The 14,654-nt window shown below is 40.8% G+C and overlaps 1 protein-coding gene across 7 annotated transcripts in view; it reads left to right on the top strand.

The window, feature by feature from the left end:
- The window catches only part of LOC111864749 (MAGUK p55 subfamily member 5), a 282,694-nt gene that overhangs the window by 228,742 nt on the left and 39,298 nt on the right, over positions 1–14,654 (top strand). For all 7 annotated transcript variants that reach the window (XM_023852241.2, XM_033751565.1, XM_023852246.1 and 4 more), the window contains one exon: positions 123–323. In XM_023852241.2, coding sequence (XP_023708009.1) covers positions 123–323 — 201 coding nt within the window. The remainder of the gene's footprint in view (positions 1–122; positions 324–14,654) is intronic.

The following is a 14,654-nucleotide window of genomic DNA, read 5'->3' as shown; positions in this document are numbered from 1 at the left end:
TTGTATAAGGCAAAATACCATCAAGATGAAAACTTCTCTTACTTCATTGTGTTCCTGTCAAACTAAACATTGTTTGTACATGTAAATATTATGACCTACATGCAGACTTGTGTGGTTTGCAGCCTGGTGTTAATGGATTAGCTGCAAAACCAGTACCTCCACCTAGAGATCATCTACGTATTGAGAAGGATGGACGTCTGGTGAACCGTGCACCAGCACCTCAGGTACCTGCCAGAACTGCCACTGCTGCTGCCACACCCTTCTGTCACAACAACAACACTGATCCCACAAAGGAGCAACTCGACAGCATTCGCAAGTTCCAGGTGAGTAACGCTGTGAACTTACAGATGGGTACTAGGATGAACAGCACAAAATCCTGGTCCTCTGCCTGTTCAGTTAAGTCCACATGTGCATAATGTACAAGTGTTTCCTAAGACTAAATCTAATGCCTATATTATCTTCATCTTCTGGTTTGGTCGTCTGATATATTTAATAAGAAATATGTATTCAGGGTCCCATGACCAAACTTATGGAGGTTGTTGGGGAGAGAGTTTTGGGTAGAAAATGTAAATACATTTTTTTTATTCATCAGTCATGTCAAGTTATGGAGTTTTGCCACTTCTTAAGAAAGTGAAATACTTGTCCATTAATGATTATATTTAGTTATATATGAGAAGTATCTTTATTTATTACTTTTAATTACAATGAATGAAAAGCCAAAAATTCAAAGTTACTTAGTTGTATTTTACATTATATGTAACACAAATGTCTGATCATGAGTGGGGACTTGCACACAATTACATTTATTTCTTCACAAGAACTGCTTGAAAGTTGCTGCCTCCTACTTGCAGGCGCATTTCACAGTGGTGTCATGTGAAGTCCCTAACATAAACCAACTGTCTAGGTTGGTTCCTAATGTCTGTTGCAGCTACCAGGATATGTCTAATTGGGTTGTTGTGATGTGTCTTTGATGCATTCTCATAAGAAAAAATAAACTGTGTTCATATCAAGAGAATATTAAGGCCAGATAACTGCAGCGCTCATCCAATCCACATATCTATAAAATGGTTGATCATTAAATTATCCACTTGTTGTGAAAAGTGGGGAGGAGCAACGGCATGCTGCAAGGGAAATATTCTTTCAAGAAAGTCAGTGCACCAAATTCTACTGAGATGATTTGCTGTCACATATATTCCTCTTAAGTAATCCCCTTATGATTCTCACCAAAACATTCATTCTAAGTCTTTGTTTAAATGAAGAGCCTGGAGTGACACGGGGATTCTTCAGTGCCTATTTATATAAGTTATGGATAGTGTGTACTTGTGAATAATGTGTAATTAGTCCATAATATACACCACGAGAAGTTAGGTTCATTTTTGTGTAGAATCCACTGAGAGAATTGGAGGCAAAGATTATTGTCTTCTACTGTAGCCCTTGAGAAGGTGTACATGAAAATGATAGAACTCCTACTCAAGCAGTGTGTGCCAGATCGCACTCTGATCAAGGTCTCTTTCAAACATTGCCTGATGAGTGCAAGTCAGTAGACTAGAACATACAGCATTGAAAATTTTCTTCTTCATTCTGCACATTGTGTCTCTAGTGGCCAATGCACTGGTGGCACAAGTGAACCTCTTTCCCGCAGACTGTGATGTACCATTGCACACACTTCTGTTATGTTGCCTCAAATCTGAATAATGACACTGGTATTTCCTCAGAGCAGCTGTAGCATTTCCATGGCAGAAACCCCTCTTAAATTAATTTATTGCTCTCTACAAATCTGTAATGTTTTTGTTCTTACTGTTTGTTGCAAGCTCACCAGTTTTGTCTTTCAGATATTCCCCTATTTTTCCTAAAATGTCTGCTGGTTTCCTGTCTTATAATGTTCAGATTATCCCCATTTATTTTGCTTAGCCATTAATGAATATGATGGAAAACTATGAAAATTCTATATGTAAAACAGCTCATCTTGCCCCATCCTTAAGACTTTCATAAATGTCCACATCTTCATAGAAATACACTTAAACAAGAATTATTTCAAGTAAAAAATGTAATTGGCAGAGAATGGTCAAAATGAGGCTGCTGACAATATCTGTCCTGAACCTTGTGATATGCAGACATTACTGCTAAAGAGATCCTTTATCAAACTTTACAAAAGTGACCTAAATTTTTCTGGGGCTGTACTGACTTATTTTCAGATGTAGTATACTTGCCACATTTGTTATGCCAAAATATTAATACAAACCTTACTGTATTCAGACAATTCACTAGTGTTGATTAATAATACATTTCTTGTTTATTATGCTTATAATTACAGAATTCCTTTTTTCTTGTATTTAATACAACTTTAAGAGAAGGAAAAAGTATTGCCTGTGTTGTCATATACTGGTCAATTATGCATCCAAATTGTAAAATACTCACAGTATACATAAATGTCTATATCTGGGTCTAAAACTTTGTCTTGTTTCACAAATATAAACATGTTACATTAGTTTATAAATGTGTTCATACTTATAATAGCAAGGTTAAAGAGGGACTTTCAGAGCTGCACCTAGTTGCACAGAATTATTTAAAGTTGATGAGGATTCAGGTTAATAGCGCAACAAATTAGTTCAGTTAGTAGCCTGTTGGATTTCAAGTGAAATGCACAGAATTTTTCAGAGTTTCTCGAAGTGTACAGAGTTGCATGGAGTCTCTAGTTGTTAATAATTGCCAGTTCCAGTAAGTTAGGCTTTGGTGCAATATTTGTTGGCTTATATTTCTGTATCCTTGTTGGATTTGGTTCTGTCGTTTGTACTTGGGTCACTGGATCTTCCATGGGATCAGTTTCAGAAACCATCCTGGATTTGGTATTGGCATAATATTTGGGGTCACTTTCAGATTTGGCATCATCTCATGTTTTAGGTCAGATCAGGTTATGTTGGTGGCATATCTGACTGGACAGTCTGCTGTGCATTCACTTACATGTATGTGACAAGAATTATATTTTGACTAAATCATATGTATATCCCACTACAAATTCGGCTCATACATTGCATGTTTGGAATCAGACCTCTGTTGATTTAGTTTAAAGTGGATATTTTAGATTGGGTTATGTTACATTAGATTATGTTAAATTATGGAAGACTGAGGGAACTTGAATGTTGCTTAGGGTTTTAATAGGCACAGAGCTGCTAAGATGTAATGAAACACGTATACCACTTCTGTTAAAATTTACAGTTTCAAGTATTTAAAAAGAGCATCCACTAATCCTTATTATACTGACTAGAGTGACACATAAGGTCTGTGTCTCATACATTATTGTATGTGGATTTTTTATAGAGCTGTTAAACACTATGAGTTCTGTGTGTCTAGTACTAATAGCCCATATGACAATGTTAGAGGCTTACTGTGTTATTACAGACCTGCTTGACAAGATACATGCGGTCAGTGAGTCTCACTTCATAACTAGGGTATACCAGAGAAGTGTGTAGTATTGTTACTGAAGATAAGTATAGTGTAGCACACATAGTGTTTACTATTGAAACCTGTACTGTGAAGACATCTTGTAAGAAGTGTGTAGAATGTTTAGAACAATGTGTCCCAGAATTTCAATTTCTTTGGAAACAGTGTGTTGAATGGTGAACAGGTTATTTGCTACAGAAAGAGCAGAATCACGTTCAACATGTTCTTACACTAGGTAATATTGGTGGAGCTCATTTAGGAGCATCCCCATGGAAGTCTTTAAGGCGGTTATCTCAGCAAATCATTGTCAAAGAGTTACTTGTACACTGAGCCACAAAGTTTATCAGTTTTAAGCCATTAAAATTGAAAGTGGTGAAAAACCTACATGGGCATCATATTCCTCAACTCTGAAGCTGAGGTGGCATGTACCTGCAAAATACTGGCAACATTGCCTGCATCTACATGGTAACACAACCAAGGAAAAAAAATTACATTAAAAGTTAACGTTTGTGAAAACATAAAATCAGTCTGTTTTCACTTTTGTGTAATTTCATATTAAGGTGCTCATGTTCTTCAACATAATTAACATTTTTGTTAGCTCATATAACCTTCATTCTGAGAATTACAGTTTATCTAGGGATATTCTGGTGCTGGCTGATCTTATGCTCTAGTAACAAGTATCAGCTTTATCACAACTAAGCAGAACTCAATTAAAAGAACTACGTATAAAGGTAAAGGGAAAGTTATCGCTATGCTTAAGCAATTAAGCATTACACCATGAAGGCATATGGGGGAGTGGATGTATAGATCCAAGTTTTCTTGACCTTGGCCCTAGTTGTAGGTGAGTGGCCCGGCCACTTTACTCCCAGGGAGAGAGCTCCTGGTAACCATTTGATAGTAGGCTGGATGGGCCCCAGAACTGGTCTGGATGACATAGAGAAGAGAAAATTCTTTATCATACTGGGACTCGAGCTCTGACCCCTTGTTCATCCCGCACGTAGCCAGTTGCTATACTGACTGCTATCCCAGCTCCAGAATCACTTGCAAACTCCTCTTATTTAAGCTATTTTATTTAATATCTGTGGTTTATTATCACAAGCATGTTCTATCCGTTTTGCTTCCTTGGAGTTTGATCTTAAAGCATTGTCTACCTTGTTGTATGCATGTTACTGATCCAGTACATGTTTCATAAATTCTGACTTATCCATGTTGTGTATGAGATGTGGAATTTGTTCTTTACTTCACTATATATGTTTGCCTATTCACGCAAGAACCATAGAACAAATTCTCATGAACTGTTATATTGTGAGTTTTACTGCACTCCGTCAACACATTCCAATAATTGGCATTATGCATGGAGAGCTGTGTGTGGTGTCTGTGTGTATCTTGAGCTTAAACCACCCAACATATTTATTTACCGGAGTAAAAACACTTAGGGAAAAATTATACACATTTTAGCCCATACAACCTTTTCCCAAAAATCTTGATTTTTTTCTCTGTAGATAGTAGCAAAGGGGTTTATGTGCCTTGTCGTCTGATAACTCGAGAACATTGAACTGATACTCATCGAGTTCTGTGCTGGATATCCTTGCTTTTCCATCTCACCTGTTTTCTGCTGTTTATAAGTGAGTATAAAGAAGTGGAATTCATGAATTGAAATCTCGAAACAACAAGAACTGTTACGCCGTTTCCTGTGTTGTGCCATCTTTATATTTTCTACATAACCTAGCTCTACATGTTTTGTCTATTTCTGTTACTTGAATCGACATAGTTTTCGCTAGTCTCTTGTAATGTTAGCATTTGAGGTGGAATTGAACCTGTACCCGTTGGCCCATCCCTCCTCTTGCCGTGCCAGTATTTCCGGCCACTAAGGCCGGATGTGCACTAACACAGCAGGGGAAGTGGTACGCCCTGAACTCACTCAGTATGTATTCTGTTCTCTCAGCAATACAAATGTGATTTAAAATCCCCCGTGTCTAAGTTTCACATCATGAAGGCATAAAGGGAACATGGAGGTACCGCAAGACTCATCATTGTCTGCGTTACTAGGGGGAGGTATGCTATCAGCATCACAGTCCGACCGACATGGCAAGGAACTCTGTACGTATTGGATAAGAGGCAGGTGGGTGCCAGATCTGGAAACAGGAGTGGTAAAGGTAAAATTCCTCTTATGGCCAGGCGTTGAACTCAGTCTGTCCAGTACCTTGGCAGATGTGATGGGAGAATATTTTATAGTTTATGTTAAAAACTAAACAATACAAATATCGAAAACTCTCTTTGTAAACAAGAAGGTAAAGCTATCCCTGTAACAGGCCGTGGAGGCCCATAGGGTTGTGAGACGTCGACACTCCCAAATTTTCTCTAGACAGTCGGCTCACATATGGCAGTGAGGTTGTCAGCCTTACGTGCTGGGTGCTCTTTACCCCCCAGAAAGATTCCTGGAACTCATTTCTGTTAGAGGCTGTGTCGACCCCAGAGCCATAATGCGGCTGGAAGGATTGGGTCAATTTAAGAAAAAAATCCACTTCATCGGGACTCGAACCCGCGATTTTCCGACTTGTAGCATAGTTCCTCAACAAACTACGCTACCGCGTTCCCCAATCTCTTTGTAAAAGGTAGGTAACTCGTTCAGGGAAAATGAAATGGGTGCGACATGTAGTACAGAAGGACTTACTTACTTACTCATGGAGCTGAGCCCTTTTGGAGGAGCCGCCAATTCAGCAGCTACTCAAGAATTTCCCAGCATTTTATGGAACCCGAAGGTTCATCACCGTATTCACAAGAGCCCTCCACTGGTCCCTATCCTGAGCCAGATCTATCCAATCCATCCCATCCCATCCTGTCTCTCTAAGATCCATTCTAATATTGTCCCCCTACCTACGTCTTGGTCTTCCCTGTTGTCTCTTTCCTTCTGGCTTTCCCACCAATATCCTATACGCATTCCTCGTCTCCCCCTTTCGTGCTACGTGACCTTCCCACCTCATCTTCCTTGAGTTGATCATTCTGATTATATTGATGAGAAATACGAATAAACTTTTGATCGGATATCCTCAAGGGGACAGATCACGCGGAGAACCTAGGCATAGACAGGGAAACCTTATTATAATGAAGCTAATGGGGTAGGTTATAAGCGTGTGGACTGAAATAAACTGGATCGTGATAGGGAGTTATCGTGAACACGGCAATGAAACTTCTGGTCCTGTAAAGCAGGGAACTTCTTCATCAGCTAGTGAACTCAAGAAAGGTCTTGCACCGCGAAGAGAAGAGAAGAGATTGTAGTACACGTATATCACAATACCCGTCTTTCAGAAAGTTTCAGTTTTGTGAAACAGGAAGTTTATATTGTATTCAAGCATCCTGTCGCATTAATATATATATATATATTATTTGGGGGGAGCACTATGCTACAATCCGGAAGGTCGCGGGATCGAACCTAATGAGATCATTGGATTTTTTTCAATTTACCTAATCCCTCCAGCCGTACTGTGGCCCTGGGGTCGACTCAGTCTCTAAGAGAAATGAGTACCAGGAATATTCTTGGGGTTAAAGGGCGGCCGGCGCGTAGGGCTGACAACCTTGCCGCTATCTATGAGCCGATTGTCTAGAAATTATGGGAACCTCAACGTCTCACAACCCTATGGGCCTCCAAGGCCTCTTACAGTGATACCTCTACTTACTTTACTTTAAGGTAAATTTAATTTAATTTAATTAGGAATTATCGCTTTCACACGCGGTAGATAAAAGACACAGTGATGGCGTATACGGCCGAAACATGTAGTGAGGAAGGAGGGTGACTGGATAATAAGCTGCATTTAAAGCGGAAATATAGGAGTACAAATGAAACAGGAAGTTGATGAAATGACATGCCGTTGCGTACCAAATTCCTGTGCTCTGTGCCCGGACTGGAGTGTCCTGGGCGGGGCGTGCTACGGTTTCGGATGGCTGGGCATCGGACACGACCTGTGGCCATTAGAGACCAGTTTTGTATCTGATGTGGGTCTAGTTGGTGTCATCTCGGGTGAACTGTGGTATCAGGCGGAGTTCTTTAGCTACAATTTTTCAGAGTTCAAAGAAAACTGTGCAAAATGTAAAATATTTACTGTTTCAGAATTGTCACCGCATCTTGAAACACTTCGAAAAAGTTTTTGAATTATGGTATTTTTTGTAGGAAACAAAGGCTAACGGTATTATCGTGCTCACATGCCTCTCTCTACTAATAACTTTTAAACCGGATTTCATTCAAACCTAGGTATCACGCCCCTAGAAGGTAATCCTGTGTTCAGTGATATCAGGAGATTTCTTTTCCCTGGGGAGGGGGTTTCACAGGGGCATGAAGTTAACCTACTACTCACACCCATCTAGTGTCAAGGAGTTACAGCCTCACCCCCTAGTACGTCTTCATGGCGTGGTGCTCAATTAGGTGCAGGGGCAGCTTTACTTGTACCATGAGATTATGTAAATGCAGAAAATTTCTTGTCCATCTGGATAATAAATGGGGGTGTGGAGATACGAATTATTTAAGAATTGATTGGCAGACTCATCAACTTAGGCGGTGACACTATCGATCCTTCACCCTTTGCACACTTCCCATAATGAGGCCTCCTGCTATTAGTGTTTACAGACAACTCAAAATCTGAACCTTCAACAGAAAGACATTCAGTCCGTATCGACGCTGCAGACCTCATCGTGTACAGACACAGTTGTGAGATAAGCTACTGCATTTTAGAATGCTGTTTCCTGATCCTTGTTGTGCGTTACAACATCTGGGGTGAGAGTGACACTAGCGCCATTTTAAATAAGGGATCTTTTTTTTGGTGTGTTGTAATAGATCTTCAAAAAATGTGTACCTTTGTTAAGACTATTGTTTATGGAGTGTAAAACGGCATGATGGGTGCTTGAAGTCTAATTATCTTTATTTCAGGTTTGATATCGTAAGAATCTAGACATGTACAATTTTGTATGCAGATAGATCGTAAGCGTACCTGCAAATTTTGCATGAGACTTTTTTGTGTGTTTGGAATTGCAAAAAAAAAAAAGTTTTGAAGTTAGTTTATGGGAAATGTAATGTAGTCGGACGTTCTTGTTCCTTCCGCCCACATTTCTCTCTCTCTCTCTCTGTAATTTACGTCATTACTCTGTTAGTTTATTGAGGCACTATGCTACAAGCCGGAATGTCGCCGGTTCGATTCCTGATGTCATCGGATTTTTCAATTGGCATAATTCTACCAGCCGCATTATGGCCCTGGTGTCGACTCAGCCTGTGACAGAAATGAGTACCAGGAATCTTCTGGAGGGGATAAATGCGCCTGGCCAGTAAGGCTGACAACCTCCCTGCCATCTGTGAGCCGATTGTCTAGAAAATGTAGGAGCCTCGACGTCTCACAACCATATGGGCCTGCACGGCCTGTTACAGGAATAGCTTTACGTTTTTACTCTATTTATCTCGCGATTGCAGTTATTAGGAGTTTCCATTCATTTTCTGCATGAAGTATATGTGTCACGTGGGTGTCGGATCCGTCCGTGTCTTCGTGGGTCTCGTCTCCGAAACTGCGTGACCGAGTTCTGTGCACCGAAAATTCAGTTTAGCGAGTTTAGTTTCGGTTCGTACCGGTCTAGTATAATCAGTATTTTACGTGATTCTCAAACTAAATTTGTTGAATTTCTTTAAAAGGACCCAGCTTAGAAAAAATTGACATGTGATTCGAAAGTGGGCCTCTTGAAGGTTTACAACTTTTTATACACTTTTCGATATGATTAATATTTTACGAAATAAGTACAAACGATTTATCACTGTGCGCAGTGTGATATTAGTAGTACGATAAGCTTTGCTGCAATAGATTTGTAAAATAAAGTTGTCCCTGTGCTTAATCAGTTACGAAGTGCGCCATTAGGAGGTATAGCTGCACCATTCCTGACCTCGGCTCTAGACGGAGGTGAGTGGTCCACTTCTCGCGTAGGCCTCTTTACCCTCGAGGTAAGAGCCCCCGGTACAAACTGGATAGGAGGATGGGTTAACCCCAGAACCAATCTGGACGCTGTGGAGCAGAGATGAACTCTTATCCCTGTCGGGAATCGAACTCGAGCTGTTCAGCCTGTAGGCCATCGCTATACCAACTGAGCTATCACGGCACATAGTAAGTTTGTACCTTTAACCTTTAATAAATAAACATAGAAACTAACGAGGTATGCAAAATCAAAATATGCATTTGAAAAATACGTGTATATTTACTCGAGAGGCGTACACCTTTCTGCTCTTTACTTGTTTTGTTTGCTACGGTACGCACGCTCCTTATCTTTGTGACTCGTGGTACCGTGACGTCAAGAACTTCGTTTGTCACGTTACAGCAAATAATCGCAGACACAAGTGTGTTAGTGCAAGGCGACGCAGAGACCTGTTTCTGAGAAAGAAGCAGCGCGGAAGAATACGTGCGACGAGTGACGCATTGCACAGCATGTTTTGAAGATCAACTCTTTCGGACGATGTGAACGCCGAGCCCGAACAAGTTACCCTTAAATGGCATACATAACTTTGTGATGTAATATGATTATGCGTATTTCTGTCGTGTCTGAATTATTAGGTGGCTTCTCAAGAGCGACTCGGCTCCGTAGAGTATTTAGCAAGTTCCTGCTTCTTAAGAGTTTGTGAGTGGATCTGCTGTTGTCAGGGCCCGTAAATATGTGAGTGAAGTTGGGTTGGTACGTAGCGCACACACTTCCAAGGAAAAGTTAACAAGGTACTCATTCATCGGGAGAACACTGGCTTTATGGAATATGGTCTAATTATGCATATTAAATTTACAATTCGTTGTACAAGACTTCCAGTTGATTCTAACTTGAAACATTTGAACGAATAGTCTAATGAGAATACAAATCGTACCTAGATATTCATTTGTGTACCTACGCACTGCACTATGCAGTGTGATGACCTTAATTTGAAAGAACAGAAATGGTCCACAAATATTGTAAAATGGCGAGGAAAATATTTGGACCCAGCACTTCATGATTTGCCCAGGTCACCCAGTATTGTTAGAATAGTAAAATGAAGGAGGTTAAGATTGGTTGGGTGGATAGTTTCAAGAGACGAGACAGAATTGTGGTAGGGAAATGCCTTGACCGCCATCACTCGAAAGACCGAGAAGACGGGAGAACACAGACACAGTTAGAAAAATGGATTGAGGATGAGGGACGGATGGATTTGGCTCAAGATCTTGAACAGGGGCGGGCCTTTGCATCATCGTTGTTCAGCCTACGGGTTCTACTCAAGGATTGTATTTCTAAGGGCCCTAGTCTTCATAAATACTGAACCATATATCGCTTTCGGTGTATTTTGAACTATCCCATGTATAAAATACGACGAAACTAAGTTAACATTTTTATATATAACATAAAGGGATACAAGAAAGATCAAAATCATTTAAAGCCTTGCGTTATATTTAATCAATACACATATGATAAAAATAATAAAAACCTAATATTACAATAAATTAGAGCTGGAAACAAAACTATTCGAAACTGAATACAGAACATAACACTAAGAGAGTGTGCGGCGTTTCTTAGTGCGATTTAGGAAAGTGCGTGACTCCAAAAACTTAATAAATGTCCACTGTTGTCTCGATGCGCCCTCCTGATTTCGAAACGTAGTGTTCAGACGTGGCAAGAGCTTGGGATTGTCTGTCGGGAGGAGTTGCCCAACAGTATTTCAAGTCGGCAAGTAACCCGAAGGTTGCAGCTCTGAAACACAGCTGTAGAACGTCCGACGTGTAAACGGGTGGTACTGATGTAAAATTTGAGGTTTTCAAGGCGGCGACTATGAAGAATGCCGTCTTCTGGGATGTAGCGCAGCAGGTAGCTGCTCACGCTGGTTCCTCGCGGATTTTTCTGCCCTGAAGGTGGAGGCGATACGTTCCTTTGAAACGTCGGTTCACACAAGATCTGCACGACGCCACATCCCAGATGACGACATTCTTCGGATGGTATCCAGTTCGAATCTGAGCCAGAACTTCAGACATTCTTATTAAAATATTCTGTGGTTTTGTCAAGGCCTTTCAAATTCCACGGATTATACCTTCAGACAGACGGAACACACCTTCATCTTAGTCCCTCGTAACAATCTGTTGCTTATAATCTGTAGACTTCCAGCTTAACCAGCCTTTTGTTTAATACGTCATTACGCGACATACAGTTAGGCACGGGGAGAAAGTAGATGCTTGTGCTAATGCAATAATGAGCAGCGCTTTAACACATCACAACTACTTCGTAACGCAGAGGTGTGAAATTAATATTATCAGGTTGGCTACATACAAGAGATGACAGGCAGTGGTACTCTTATATCTTTTTTGTTGGTTATGTAGCGATGCTTACTGTATCTAGATCATATAGCGCTAGATGATGGGATTACTAATGAATTGGAAAAGATTTGGAAGGAACCGGTCATGATCTAATCGAGGTACTCTCCCATCATTTCCCTAAATGGACTGAGGAAAACCACGATGAACCTGTCAGGATACCCGTGTCCCAGCTGATATTCGAACCGTGAGTACCGAATACAAATTTAGGGTATTAAAATGAAAATCGACATGAAATAAATATAAAAAATAAGTTAAGAAATTAATGATGAACTTCTACCTTGAAGATGGAGACAGTGGGTTCCTCCAAACTGTTGGTAGGCCTTACCTATCTGACTTAATCTCATATCTCACGTAATATTACGGTAAAATTTGGCAGAAAGGGGGAGGGGGTTGAGGGCGCTGTCGAGTCCCCACCCCTGGACCCGTACTACCGCCGCCCCTGACCTACAGGAGCATATAAAATGTAAAGTTGTCCCTGAGCTTAACTAATTAAGCACTACGCCATGAATGCGTATGGGGGCGCGGATGTACAGATCCATATTTTCTTCACCTCGGCACTAGTTGGAGGTGAGTGGTCAGCTTCACGCCCAGGCCGCTTTAGCCCCGGGAAAGAGCCCCTGGTGTCCAGTGTCTCTACAAATACACCGTTGCAAGACTTGCACTACAAAGCTGAAGCTGTAGGTTACACAGCCAGAAAAGATTTCTCCACTTGTTTCGTTAAATAGTTACTATGCCCAAAGGCGTTTGAAATAAAAACCGTGGAATTGTATGTCACGTACCATTCATCTGTACGATTTAATTGAAAGATTCTAACGTTTGGTTTGAGCTGAATGTGAAGTAGGGGTTATACTAGACCGATATGAGCTAAAATAATTTCATCGGATAATTTTTAATGTAAAGTCCGAATAGGTAAAAGTAAAATTTTCTTTGTGATTAACGCTTTAAAGACTAGTGATTACTGTGTGTACCACCTTCTTTAATACACTGAAACTCTGCATCCTGCCCACAGAATGTATCTGTGTGTTTCGTATGGTTCTCACAATAAACAGCGACTGTTTCGCTAAACGGCATTAACCGGCTGGTCTTTGTAGCGGAGACACAGTGTGTTTCCTGTGAGGTACGGCCTGAATTCCATAAGTTATTTAGATGAAATTCAGTCTTTTAATTGGTTCCTTAATTAATTAAGCACCATGCGATGAGGACGCATGAGGGAGTAGGGGTATAGCTCCACCATTCTTAAACGCGGCACCAAATGGAGATGAGTGCTGAGCTTAAAGCTGTGGGCGCTTTATCCTCTGGTATAGAGCCCCCGATACCCTTTAGGCAGGAGGCTGAGTGGCGCCCAAAGGCAGTCTGAACACAGTGGAGAAAGTGAAAATCTTTTGCCCCTGTCGGAAATCGAACCGATTCCTCGGTTGTCCGGCCCGTAGCCCGTAGCTAAACTGGCTGAGTTATCTCAGTAGAGTCTTAATACGAAATATAATGTAATTCGGCCGAGTTCTACTTTTCTCAGTTGAAACATAGCATAAAGATCTAGTATGTGTTCATTTTATACAGTTTCCGGAAAACACCATAAAAATTATAAAAATTAAGAACATTTATTCCGGATAGTACAGGCTAGGGACGAAATATCGGCCATGGATTTGACACCCAGGTGGTTCGTTGGCAAAACGGAATTACGAGACAAAAATTCTTCTTTAGCAAAAAAGACTACAACGTGTGTACTGAAGTCATCATCGGAACCCAAAATGGTGGAAAGGAATTAATTAATATTCTGTCTACAACACATCTCTTTGGGCAAGATCACCACTGGATTTCATCTTGGACTTAAAAAATGCGCGAAGAACAAGGAGTATTAACCCATGATGCTCCAATTTTGACGTCTTCGTTTCGTCTTCAAACCACGAACTTTACATGAAGTGTCCGTGAAACTTCAGGCTGTACGGACACAAGTCAACTGATGGTGTCCACGTCACCTCTTGCGAAACACTGCAACAATGCGGAGGTGAGTAGTTGTTGCTGCAGGAGGAACCAACTCAGCATGGATGAACTAAATAAAGAATCTGCAGTGGCTGTATTTTTGGACTAAAATTGGAGTTGCCACTTTTATATAAAGGATAACTGTTACAGAGAATATTAGACCAGCGCTCTCAAACGATGAGCCCGCGGTTTAATTTATGTATGCTCACATACTCGTATGTTAAGTGATCTCCATATAAATATATGTTATCGCAAACTGAAGAAATGCTCTTTTACAATTTTAAGCTACCTTTTTCGTTTTCCTTTTAGAAATTAAATACTTTGTGTTAAATACCTCTGTTGTTCGTCTCTCTCTTTATGGCGTTTATTCATGTAGACCGGTCGATTGGTGGCGACGAGGATACGGAATTGTGAGGTCCGTTACGGCATCCATTAGAATCTGGAAGGTGGGACCGTGTTACTAGTTCCAGATTCTCAAGAGACGGATGTATGACAAAACTAAACAAACTCCGTGGTTTTAGCCCGCAAGCGAACTGTACCGACCGAGCAACCGCCGCTTATCGGCGAAGTTATTGCCAACTTTAGCGGATAGAGGGTGTAGCGTGGTCAGCGAAACGATGTGTATGACAAATTACATTATTTCACATTCACGAATGTTTCACTGTCTGTGATTGTGACAGTCCTTTGTTTCAGTACTACATAAGACATAAACATTTTAAATACAGGTGAGCATAAAGGGTATTTACAATTCTGGATATTTGTTGTGGCGCAATCAAGCAAGATGCAACATCCGAACTTGAGTTCTGTATCAAAGTGCACACACGCAGTTGCAGTGATTTGCCGCCAGGGTACTGTGGTCAGGGGGCTGGCTACACCTCTGTGACC

The sequence above is a fragment of the Cryptotermes secundus genome, unplaced genomic scaffold (assembly GCF_002891405.2).
Source record: "Cryptotermes secundus unplaced genomic scaffold, Csec_1.0 scaffold932, whole genome shotgun sequence".
NCBI lineage: Eukaryota > Metazoa > Arthropoda > Insecta > Blattodea > Kalotermitidae > Cryptotermes > Cryptotermes secundus.
Note: the sequence above shows the minus strand (reverse complement) of the source record. Positions and strands in the feature narration are given on the sequence as shown.